We start from the raw sequence: 13,766 nt of genomic DNA on the forward strand, positions 1-13,766 counted from the left end.
CCAAGCTTTTAGCCCAGGCTAAAATAACCAAAAAAATCAAAAAGCCAAAAAACCAACTCACTTCCCAAACCAACCCAATATAACTTTCAGAACCACTGGGCTAATTCATATTTTAAACAAAATCTCATAGAATGTATTTATAATTTACCATTGTTGAACAATACCTAAATAGGTTACTCATCTATGTATATATGGGAAATTCTATGCATTTTTAGTTACGATTTTTTGTAATCTTTCGTTATAATATATTATGGTGTTAGTTATAATTTATTATCATGTTAATTACATTATTTTTATTATGATCTATGGCCATGTTTGATTCACAAAACTAATAGTGAAAGGATTAATAATCCCATCAAATTAGTGTGGTATTCACTATCCAATTAGATTAGTAGGATACATTATTCCCTTGTCCATTGTTTGATATGTATTGGATTAGTAGGTAAAAGAATATTTTTATTTTCTTTCCCAACTTAAAATATATAATCTCATCCCTATCCCATTACTAATAATCTTACAAATTTGTTGGATTAATTATCCATTTAATTAATAATCCTGAAACAAATTTTCAAAACAAACATGCGGATTAATAATCATAATCTCATGCTCTAATCTTGTCAATCAAACATCCCCTAAGAGTCCTATGGATATATCTTATATGTTTGGTTATAATTTTTTTTTTTTTTTTTTTGTCACAACTCTCATAACATTGAATTATGACATTTGTCAAAATCAAACCCACAAATATCTTAACTTGTATTTGAGAGTGTGTATCATACATTACCCATACTATTATATAAACAAAAACGTCATGAATTCTTTAACTCTCAAAATTCTAATTAATTGTTTTTTGTTTATGATTTTTAACTTTTTAAATAAGAAAAATACAATTCTGATCATATTATTGAATCTTTTCTAATTTGTAATTATTTTCTTCAAATTTTATTAAATATTCTAGTAATTAATATGATAATTTTTTCAAAAAAAAAAGGGCTCTTTTTTCATAAATCCTATTCCTAATACTTTTATTCCATAAAACTCAAATCATTTTTGATTATTCCATTAGGTCCATTCATTGTAAAAGGTCAAAATAACCCTTCCTCTTCTCCTGCATCTACTCCATTCTGAAACATCTCATTCCTATTCCATCTATTCAATCCACAAAACACTGATTTCCCAAACAAAATCTCATCGTCGACCCCAAAAACTCTCAAACTGTAACCCTAGATTCACATCGCCTCACCACCGTCGTCGTCCACTGTCCACTGTCGTCGGCCATTGCTGTTCCACTTTATCTCACCGCTGCGAACGTTTACATTGCAAGGAGGATGGTTCGTTGTTCTATGTTTCCCATCAGTCCACTGACTGTGGTCCATCAATTTTCGTACCCACCCACAATAAGGAACAAAGAAAGCAACATCATTCCACCTTCTGTTCTTCAGTCATAATGTGATCACCGATGTATGTACTTATATTGCCGTATTATTATTGTTGTTTTTGGATTTCATTTTGTAAACATTAATGATGTGAATATTCACATTACTGTTTATTAATGGATAAACTCACATTAGATGACACTGGTGTAAACATGCACATCAGTGTATAATAATGTGAATGTTCACATTACTGTCAATGTTGATATTGTTGATTGTTGATATCCATAGAACGCCCATTCTTCACCCAAAAATGTGATGAATATGATGCAAATATTCACATTGTGACATCAATATCAGACTTTTTGGTGTCGTTGGGTGATAACATAATGTGATCACCGATGTATATATTTACATTGTTGTATTACTATTGTTGTTTTTGGATTTGTTTTTGTAAACATCAATGATGTTAACATTCACATTATTGTTCATTAATGAATAAACTCACATTAGTAAGCATTGGTGTAAACATTCACATCAGTGTACAATAATGTGAATGTTCACATTACTGATGTTTGTTATTTGTTTTAGTACTGGTTGTGTGAGCACACAACCATCTTACAACCTCACAAACCTAATGCCATTCCACGGTATGTGAAGTGGGACCTCACAGCCTTGCATACCAACATCAAGTCCATATCTTTGGCGAAGCTTGGTTTAAATGAGGTAAAAGTACAACAAAAAATGTTGTGCCCATTCACATATTCAGACAAAAAACTATGTAACTAACACAATGTTTCCAACTCCAAGTATATGGCGGCGAGCTGATGGCATCCCCAACTTGTAACAACCCGAATTTTTAATTATTCTGTAGAATTTATATTAATATTATTTAATCTCAGTTTGAAAAATATATAATTTATTATTTTTTAAAATAATATAATTTATTAGTCAAAGTGTAAATAAATAAGTCTTGAGAAACTTGACTTAGTTTAGATAAACTTGAAGTAATGAAGATTAATAGGGGTGCGACACGTGGCAGTTTGCTTGGGCATCACGAATTGAATTTGTATAAATGGGGGAGAAGTTGACTCAGTAAGAAAGGAAAATGAAGAGAAAGGAAGAAAGAAAGAAAAAGAAAAGGAAAGGAAAGGAAAGGAAGGAAATGAGAGAAAGAAAGAGGAGAGGAAAAGAAAGAGAGGAAAGAGAGGAAAAATTAGTGGAAGTTAAGAACATCTTTGATAGTGGAAAGAAATAGTAAGGTATTAAAGTTAAGGTGAGTTATATTATACTTTGAGTTACCAAAATATATTTTATTTATATTTTAACTTACCAAAATCTATTTTATATAAGTTATCTTTTATTAGTATATTTATAAAAGTTATGTTTTATAAAGGTTTCAGTTACGTGGATTATTTTATGAACCCTACTTGCTTAAAAGGAAATCCATGGATATGTTTGTTTTACTTTTAAAGAATATTTGGCTATGACCTTATATGAAAATATGTTTTGTGAGTACCACCACGGGAGTCCCATGCCTTGGGGGACTTAAATAACCATTGGCTTAGTGATTGACCACTTTGTGGTCCAGTGTTTGTCGTGGATCCATTGACCAGTGTAGTGCTTGGCACTTAGTGATGTACCGTGGTTATGGTTGTATAGTGATTTCCGTAATACATGTTATATGTCAAATGATTTCCGTATTATGTATGTTATGTATCAAGCTCTTTTTGGCTGAACTAATTATCCATGGTGAATTTTATGCCTTATACTCTTAGTATAATATTTCTCATTCTGCCATGAGCTTATGGTTTTTTACCACTTTCAGGTGACATGTCGGGACCAGCGTGTGTGGTAGGCACAAAGCACTTTTATTGATGTATTTTTTTTTTATGTAAATATCGGCCTTTTTGGTCAATATATTTTGTAATAAAAATAAAAACTCCAATAATTATTTTAGTACCCTTATTTAAATATTTCTTCCGCTTGCGTTTAGTAAATTGTTTACAGATTTGGCCGAAGGTAACCTCGGTTACTGGCCATCACGATACTTAACCCTTGGGTATGGAGAGCGGGTCCTGACACAACTGAAGCAAAGATGTACCATCATGCCAAATTGAATGTGGAGCCCAAACATGAGGCTTTGTCGAGTGCACCAACAAAGCAAGATGAAAGCAATGACGATGAAAGCAAAGACAATCAAGGCAGTGACAACAGCGATGGAATTTCTGGCAATGCAATGGACCTAAATGATATTAAAGATGACATCAACACCAGCTTTAACAACCCCAATGCTAAGAAAGGTATCATCATAGCATAACCAAGTGAACCGGACATTGTGAATGTACTTATAAAAGAAAACCATAAAGCTTGCGGTCTTGTACGACAATAGGAAGCAAAATACAAACAGTTAGAAGAATCGTGGGAGTTGAGGGCAAGGGTGATTGCTGCCGTTGAAGCCAAATTATTCGACCAATCAGGCCCATCTAATATGGACATGGACATCAAGGATTGCATAGAGTGGAAAGATACAAAAATTCAATAGTTGACAAAATTGGTCATCAACCTGGAATGTAAAAAAATAATTCTTCAAGTCCTTTATGATGATCAGTTCGTCCACATTATCACGCAAGTCGAAGCACAAAAAACTTATGACAACCTTAAAAAGCATCCTATTACAACACTGGAACACATTCTCAGCCCACCATCTAGGGTAAAGCACATCAAGCAGAATGTAAGAAAAGAGCACCGCTTGGATGAGTTTCAATACCCCGACTTGCCTAGTCAAAAGAAAGGGAAAGAGGGAGCTGAAGAACAATCCCATGCAGTCCAAATTGTACAAGATTTAGACAAACATCTACCAAAAAAGAACCCAAAAAAGTACAAAAAATTTAACATTGACTAACAAACTGAAGGTTTGGGCCAACATGAGCAAACTCAACAAGAAGAAGGTCCAAAATTTGCCCAAGAACGGCGGTGATGAGTAAGTGATCATACATATTCAGATTGAATTTATTTTTATGATGATGTTAAGCTTCACATTTGTACTTAATAGATTAGATCATTTTATAATTGTACAATGTTAACATTCACGTTTTATGTAATCATAATGCACATGTTGCTTGTGTGGCGAGGGGACTCAAAGACTAGAAACGTGCATTTTGATGACATCATACACATCATCAAGGAAGAATCAATACACAGCAACGTATGGCAATCGTAAATGTGTACAAAACACACACACACACACACACACACACACACACACTGTAAAGACATTGTAAATAATGTACTACCACCCCTCTGTTTGTGTAGGTGATAGATGCATATGGTGAAATTCTACTCGAATTACAAGGGCTGGTCAACCCAACTTTGGAGGATTCGACATTCATCTTTACAAGCACATGTTTGGAAACCATTACACGTTTGGTTTGTTTATGTTTGATGTTGATGAGAATGTTCCCATAAACAATATTTGATTTACATATTCAATAAATGTTAATGTTCATCTCAACATTATATGCTTATATTGTTAACTTAAATGATAGACAGATGTGAATGTTAACAACTACATAATATGACAGGTGTGAACATTCACATCATTCATAGTGAACATTCATGTATTGGGAAGTTTGAGAAATTAACATGTGTGAACATTCACATCTGTAATACATTGTATGACTGTTTGACAAATTAACAGTTGTGAACATTGACACCAGTGTTCAATAGATGTTAATGTTCATCTCAACATTACATGCTTATATTGTTAACTTAAATGATAGATCGATGTGAATATTAACAACTACATAATATGACAGGTGTGAACATGCACATTGACTGATGTGAACACTCACATCATTCACAGTGAACATTCATGTATTGGGAAGTTTAAGAAATTAACACGTGTAAACGTTTACATCTGTAATACATTGTATGACTGTTTGACAAATTAGTAGATGTGAACATTCATATCATTCACAGTGAACATTGATATAAATACTTGATATATCATTGTATGTCCATTGTGTGCAGAAAGTCATGCAAGAGTACCCCCCCCACACAAGAGAAGTAAACCGATTGATGTACATATCAGTGACTATCAAAGCCAGAGATACTTCAGATTCCCAATACACCACAACTTCCACTGGACAATTGTTGTGTACGACGTCAAAGACAATCTATGGAGGCATTATAACTCGCTACGACCAAGATCCAGCATACATGACCCATATATTGACAAAGCACAAATAGTGGTAAGTGTCTGACACATATAATACTTGTCATGATGTGTAAAATTTGAACTTAGACGTATGCACTATGTTGCTTTGTGCCTAATATGAAATTTCATTGTTCCCACATGGCAAAAGGACTACATTGAGGCTGTGGTGCGCAACATCGGACCATCATCACCACTATGGACCCAATTAACAGGCCAAAATCCATCTCAACCAATCATATCAGTAGACGTTTGTCCTCAACAAGCATCAGATTCGTAAGCCTGAAATCAATTTGTACACATCTTCCATAACCATTATACACACCTAAATTTCAAAATCTAACAACAACTTTGCATTTTCAGGGTGGATTGTGGGCCCGCAATGTGTTACATCATGAGGGCACATGTATACCGTGAGGAAACGGTTGACAACTTAAATCGCTTTGAATGGTGTCAAATAAGAGACTCATTAGTACACCTTTTTCTGAATCACAGAAAAACAATACAATATGAAAACCTATAGGTGGGGGGTGTCCACCTATCACTGTTACTCGAAACTGTTATCCACATTTAAGACAATTTAGTGTCAATAGATTTCACATATTGGAGCAGACTAGTTTAATTGTAAATCAATTCTATATCACTACTTGTACTGCTATTTTTCAATCAATATATGTATATGCATTTTGAGGCCTATTTTGTATTGATCATGCACATTGAGATTGTATTTTTTTTTTTTTTTTAACACACGACATGATGTGAATTTCCACATCATAGAAGGATCATACACATTCTTATGTTTTAAAGCCCTACTACATGGATGTGAATATTGCTTTAAGTGTTATTGTAACACAATATGACAGGTGTGAATATGATATTTCTTAACACATAAGTCAATATTCACAGCTACTAATTTGATGATGTAAATATTCACATCATAACTTTCGATGATGTGAATGGCAGCAATAATGTCAACATTCACACCACGCCCATGCATGCATCAAAATATACACGATAACATCTTATTTTTGCTAGCAACAAACACTCACAATTACATTTCGTAATACATATCTTAATATTCAAATCTTTTGAGTTGATGATGTGAATGGTTATGTAAATGTTTATGTCATCTACTTTGATGCTGTCAACGATAACAAGAATGTGAATATTCACACCACACTAATGTGATTATCTTACAGAAGTGAGAATATTCACATCATGTATTCATCCTTAACACAACAAAAAGTCAATTTGCTACCTAAAAAATAAAAATAAAAAACATAAATCAAATACTAATGCATTATTAGGTTTGCCAATGCATTATTATGTTTACCAACGCAACATAATCTTATTGCAATACAATGTTTGCCAACATAACACAATCTTATTTCAAAAATCAATATAAGAATCCCATGTAAAACACAATATTGAAATGAAAACATGTACACCCTATATCGGCTCCTTGCATGATTTCCGATTGTGGCTTCCCAACTTATCACATCTCCCGCACCTTATTTGTTTCAGTTTCTCACTCCTTGATGGGAATTTATTCTTTTTCGGCCTTCCGGGTGGTTTTTTCACAGTTGGTGGGTATATAGTGAAGTTCATGGGATCAAAAGGTAGCTTTTCCACCGATGGTATAGGGAATATGGCACCCGAATAGGCTGCACGATATGTTTCTACATGAAAGTAATGTTCCACACAATCATTGAGATTGTAGCAGCTCTTCTGAATAGCAATAACAACATGGTCACATGGGAATCCGTTAATTTGCCATTTGAAGCAAGAACACGTACGCTTTGTAATATAAACTGTAACAGATGGTATCGAATGAACTTCAAACACATCATCGTTGGCTTTGCTAACTTGCCAAGACTTGCTGCCGTTGAACAAATCAAGAAGCATTGTTTCGAATGTAGAACAAATAAGCTCATTCCACTTGTTTGCTTGGTCACGCCGTGCAGACATTTGCCGCATCAACTAAGTACGAATTGTGTCCATCATTTGAGTGATAGGAAGATTGCGTGCTTCTTTAATCCAATTATTAAATGACTCCGCCACATTGGATGTCATCTCCCCATAACGCATGCCCGTGCACAACATCACAAACATTGTACAATACTGAATTTAATTTCTGCGAAACTGAATATGAAATTTCATATCACCACAAAACATAACTGAAAATTCACATCACTACCATTCTAAACTTGACAAATGGAATACATTAGGAAACTACTATTACCTGAAGTATGAATTCACCCAGTGCTTAGATGCCACGTCCTTGAAAAAATTATGTGCTCGTTGCTTATCCTCCGCTTTTAATTTCTCAAGCTTTTCATGGAACCCTACCACAGTTGGCTCGTAAGCATAGTCATCCAAGCTACTAACGAGGTGGTCCCTAAATCTATTATCAATTCCCTTCATCCGGTCTCTTAAGTTGTTTTTCAAGTGTTGTAAGCAATAACTATGGTGAGCAGATGGGAACACCTTCAGCATCGCTTCTAACATACCAAGATTACGGTCCGAAATAAAAGTAATTTGACGCTTACCATCAACAACCTTGCCAAGTTCGTGCAAGAACCACGACCAATTGTCCGTGGCCTTTGAATCAACAATCGCAAATGCAACAGGAAGTAGACCTACAACACAACACCATTAAACAACTGTTCACAATATTCTAATGTCAATAGAAAATAGTATAAAGGAAACAGGTCATGTGAATGTTTATATTTACATTGCCCTATTATTATTGTTGTTTTTGGATTAGGTTTCGAAAACATCAATGATGTGAACATTCATATTGCTGTCCATTAATGGATAAACTCACATTAGTAGACGCTGGTGTAAATACTCACGTCAGTGTATACAAATGTGAATGTTCACATTACTGTTAATTTCTCAATCAGTCATATTATGTTGTTGTTCACATCAATGTGAATTGATGTAAACATTGACACTAGTGTAAATGTGGGACACACTATGTAATCATCCATCATACGTTCACACTATGCCGCTCAATGTGAATAATTACATGAATAGATAGCTAAAAAAAGATACTAACTATTGTTTCCATCTTTCGTCATTGCCGCAAGTAGCTGACCTTTGTACTTTCTTTTGAGGAATGTTCTATCCAGGAATAATAAAGGCCGACAAGAATTGAACCCAGAAATACACACAGCGAATGATACAAAGAAATGAAAAAACTGTTGACTACTCGCATCATCGGTCCATTCATGGCTAATCTGACGTGCAGGACAAAAGAGGCAATGAGGTCCATTCTACAAAAACTAGTAGAAGGGCAATTTTGTAATTTAACATGAAGCCACCTCACCAAAACGTCAAAAAGTCAAAAAAGTCAAAAAGTCTTTCCCAAACCAGACTTTTTAGCTCCAGGTTAAAATAGTCAAAAAAGCCAAAAAACTAAAAAGCCAACCCACTTCCCAAACATAGGCTCAATATAATGTACACAAAAATTGAAAGGATTGTGATGTTCTCCATTCTATAATTCGAAGCTAGTTGATCATTATTGCCACGTGTAAATTAATTCAAAACTTTGCAATTACTCTTTCAAATTATTTCTTAAATTACTTAAAAAGCATAGTGGTGAAATTGACATTTTAATTATGCTTTTTAACTTCCTACTTTATTCTAAATTTAATTTCAAATTTAGAAATTTGAAAAAGTGATTACTAAACAAATTTTCAAAAATGTAATTTGAGAAGTAAATTTAAAAATGTCTTAAATTTGAAATTAAAATTTTAAAAATAAGCGTAAAATGGAAAATGGGCCTTTTCCAATACGGTGAATGGTAAGTTGCACATCATTGTTAAAGCCCCTCAACTATTAGTTCATTGCTGGAATCGTGACTTAAACCGATCCCTTTGGTTTGAAGCTCTCATCAACCGATTCCGAGCGTGATCATTGTCGAAATCGACCATTCTTCTATTCAGTTTCGTCGAACGGTTTTGGGCGGTTTCACAAAATACCATTAACATAGGCAAAATTCATTCGAAGTGTTGAAACCAAAAGAATACTCTGGTAGATTCAAAAGAGAAGAGATACGAGAATGAAAGAACTCACACAAGCAAAACAGATTTGAGAGAAACAACTATGAGAAAGTGAAGGGTCTCAGCTGTCGTTGCCATTATAGTCGTCACCGCCAACGATTACAACCACCACTTCTACCAGAGAATGAGGGATAAGTTTGCCAAAAAGGCCACCAATGTTCCAATCGAGAGAGAGTGAGAAAGAGATCCGTTTGTGAGAGAAAGAGAGATTGGGGTTTCATGCTTAAGATTGACTATTTGTGTTCTCTAGGTTTTTTGAAGAGAGAGAAAGACATGGGTGAGCCTATTAGCCGTTTGTAGGAGAAAGAGGAAGTGTTTTTTTTATGAAAAAAAAAGAGATTATTAAGGCTTGTTTGGTAATTATTTTGTTTTTAATTTATATTTATAAAAATTTTAAAAATTGTTATAAAAATTTGTTTGATAATTTTTTTAGTTTATAAATGTTGTCTCAGTTTGTAAATTTGAGAAAAAAGACGTAAACTCAAAAAATGAGTTTACGTTGACTTTTAAACAGAAATTTAACAATTTGACTAACAATTATTTTTTTAAAATTATTTTTTTAAAATTATTTTTTTTTGCAGTTATTTTTTGATAAATCCTCTTTCTAAGTGTTTTATTCAATCTAATTCATATTCATTTTTAGTATTCCATTAAGTCTTGGTCAATGTAATATGACCAAATCATCATTTCTAATTTTTTGCACATATTTCTATTTTGAAACTAATACATAACAATAGTCCCTTATTTTATGGAGAAAATATTTCCCCCATTCTAAGGAGAAAATACTTTTCTTATTTCATGGAAAAAATCTCTCCATTATTCTAAGGATAAAATCTCTCCTGCATTCTATGGAGAAAATCTCAAATTTTGAATTTTGAATCTTTTTATAATTTGAAAATTTTAAAAATAACGCAACAAAAAATCTGAATGAAAATCAAAATATAATGTGAATGTTTAAAGTAAACAACAAACATACAACTAACTTTTGAAAAAAAAATAAAACACATACTAAAGTACAATGTAAATGTTCACAATGACTAACAAACATACAACTAACCTTCAAAAAAAATAAAATTCATACCAAAATACAATGTGAATATTCACAATTTATAATTAACATACAACTAATCTAAAAATAATAATTCATACCAATGTAAACATTTACATTGCGACGTGAAAACATAAAACAAAAGTGAAAAAAGTGAAAATCGACCATTTCGATTGTTTAATGGTAACAAAAATGATTGTTCAACCAACTAGCATAGTTAAAAAAAAAATACAACTAACTTTCGAAAAAAAAAAATTTTAAAAAAAATTCATACCAAAATACAATTTGAATGTTCACAATTTACGGTTAATATACAACTAACCTTAGAAAAACTAAATTCATACCAATGTGAATATTCATATTACAACATGAAACAAAATTGAAAGAAAAAAATGACTATTTCAATTGTTTAATGGTAACAAAAAGTGATTGTTCAAACAACAAATGTAGTAACAAATGACCAATGATATGTGAACATTCACAACTTGCAAAATATATAATTATATCCATATCTATATTCCAACACTTATTTCTTAAACTTTCGAATAATGTGAAATACGAACATTCAAACTGATTGACAAAAAATAGAAACAATGAAAGCAATAGAATTAGAAATCTAAAAAAAAAGACTCAATCACTTTAAAATCAAAAAAATATCACACACATTCTCATCTTCATCGTCATCTTTATCATTATCACTATCATTAACAATCTATGCAATTTCACCATTCCACCAAACCAATCCAAATCCAAATCAAACCAAACTCACCTTTGAAGAATATGTTTATAACAAAATTGATTGGACATAAGCAGAGTTTCGACTTACAACAATGGAGAAACATAGGGTTTTGAACACAGAGTAATAATGGATGAATACAGAACTTCGAACACAAAGTAACAATGGAGGAACACAAAACTTTACCATAACAATGGAGGAACATAATATTATTTCACCACCATGTGTAAACTAGAGTTTCTAAATCCTACCACATAGAGAGTTTCGAAACTCTAACACAATGAAACAATACCACAAATATAAATGAAACTGATCAAAAAGAAAAATGTGAATAATGGTAATTACTAAAATAAAAGTAGCAACAAAAAAGAAATGTATATATCATTTTTCTTTGTAATACATATCAACAATAGACACAAGGGTATAATAGTCTAACAAACAATATAAATCAAGAAAAAAAGACCTCATAAAATAAAAGTATAAATACATGAGCCTAATTAGATTATAATTTTCCTTGATAGACTTATTGAGTTAGAACACCTTGAAATGAGATTTATCAATAAAAAAAACCCTTTTTTTTTTTTGCTCAAAAAAATAAAAATAAAAAACCCTTTTTTTTTCAATTAATTTGTTTTTCAATTATTTTTTTAATTAATTTTTTTTTTCCAATTATAATGTATATGATCTCATTGTCATAAATAATAAAAAATAAATATAAATATTTTAGGTCTGAATAAACATATTTTTTAGTTGAATTAATAGGTCGCATAATCGATTCTCAATACCTTGAACCCGCAATTGACCACCACCCGCGAAAATTGGAACTGAACAACTGCAACCGACCATTGTTCCTCACGAAACTGTTCGTATCACTACGGGTTGGTTCGGGTCAAGCGGGTTGATCGTGCTTCTGGGTTGAGTGCACAGCCCATCATTTATAACTCAACTATGCTAGTTGTACGAAAGTTATTTCAAAAACTTGTACAGAATGGTAATTTTAAAATTCTTAGATATAATGGTAAGTGTTTTACCTTGAAATAAAAAGACAATAGAGCAACAACATAGGCGTTGTAAGGGAGGCCAGGTCTGGTATGGAATGCCTCTTGTAGTCCAAATGATTGGAGGTTAAGTTTTTAATATTAGAGGATTGTTTGTTTGGGAAAAACTGAAAAGAGGAACAACTTGTGAACTTGCAAAGAAAACTGAAGGGTGTCAAATTGCAGCAGATAATATAAAAAAGGCCTGCATTATGTTGATGGTGGAAATGGGACAACTTAGTCATCACCGGATGTTTAATTAAGGTTAAATAATTTTGCAAAAAAATTTGAACGTCATCATCGTAATGTTAACAGACTGCATACCTCCTCCAAAAGCAATCACGGTCAATCCTAAAATAAACTTTTAACTAGTTCCCAAACGACGAAATTAATTGCCATATTGCATTATTAAAGAAGTTCGGGAAACTGTGAGACCCTGCTCAAACTGGTCGCCTCCCCTGATAACAACTCAAACGCAACAAGACCTTCCTACTCTAATAAGGGGGCGTGCGTTTCCCTGAGAGACAACTTCCCAATCATAAAAGTATGGTATCGGTGCTAATCAAACACTAATAGCACTTCCAACAGACCAAGGGAGAACTAAAAGTAGCATTTGTTAGATCCTTTGTTGAGGATTATCAGCTTGCACAAGAAACTCAGATTTTCATGCTCTTCAAGTCCATGTCAGGACATAGCTCTTGATCACCTCTAGGCTCTATTTACAACACAATCACCTTGACATAACTGATTATTAAGCACAGAGTATTTTCTTCTTGACTAAGAATACTTCAAATTGGGTCAAATATGTTTGGATCTGGCATTAAATTAATTGACTTGAATTTTTTTCCTAGAATTTTAATGGATAGGATTTATGGTCTGATTCACACATAATAATGTGAACTAAAATCAGTGTACTTTTTTACCTACTAGTAAAATCAGTGCTCTTTTACTTGCACTCTATTTGTTTCAGCAAAAATTATTTCCCTTTGCTTGGTTGCATCTTGAAACTAATGTGCTAATAGTAGTATCAGTAGTGGTGGTGGCAACGACAGTGATGGCAGTATGGTTGTGTGGAGTTGGAGATGGAGGAGGTAGTGGTGGTGTTGCAGTGGTGGAGCTAGGCACCCGACTTGAGTATAAATGTACCTTGTTTATGGAAAATGGCAGCTTCAGAAAACGGGATCTTTTAAAGAAAAAACACTTCACTAATGCCCATGAGAACAATGCATTTGAGAATATCAATTGACATTTTGCCACTGTTCTTTTTCTCCATCAAACAAAGCCACGGC

At 33.0% G+C, this 13,766-nt stretch overlaps 1 protein-coding gene across 2 annotated transcripts; it reads right to left on the reverse strand.

Annotated features, from left to right (window-relative positions):
• Window positions 1–6,743: 6,743 nt before the first annotated feature.
• LOC145824733 (uncharacterized) lies at window positions 6,744–10,609 on the reverse strand. Of its 2 annotated transcripts, none has more exons than XM_082925372.1 (3): window positions 8,651–10,604; window positions 7,832–8,228; window positions 6,744–7,731 (listed from the first exon to the last, which is right to left on the reverse strand). In XM_082925372.1, exons 1-3 carry the CDS (start codon window positions 8,670–8,672, stop codon window positions 7,692–7,694), a joined length of 459 nt encoding a protein of 152 aa, XP_082781498.1. In that variant the 5' UTR covers window positions 8,673–10,604; the 3' UTR covers window positions 6,744–7,691. The 2 variants fall into 2 exon arrangements, 1 of the variants encoding a protein (XP_082781498.1); XR_014366752.1 differs by having other exon boundaries at window positions 6,752–8,053; window positions 8,139–8,228; window positions 8,651–10,609.
• Window positions 10,610–13,766: the final 3,157 nt, after the last annotated feature.

The sequence above is a fragment of the Camellia sinensis genome, chromosome 4 (genome assembly GCF_055761805.1).
Source record: "Camellia sinensis isolate YWXY chromosome 4, ASM5576180v1, whole genome shotgun sequence".
Lineage (NCBI taxonomy): Eukaryota > Viridiplantae > Streptophyta > Magnoliopsida > Ericales > Theaceae > Camellia > Camellia sinensis.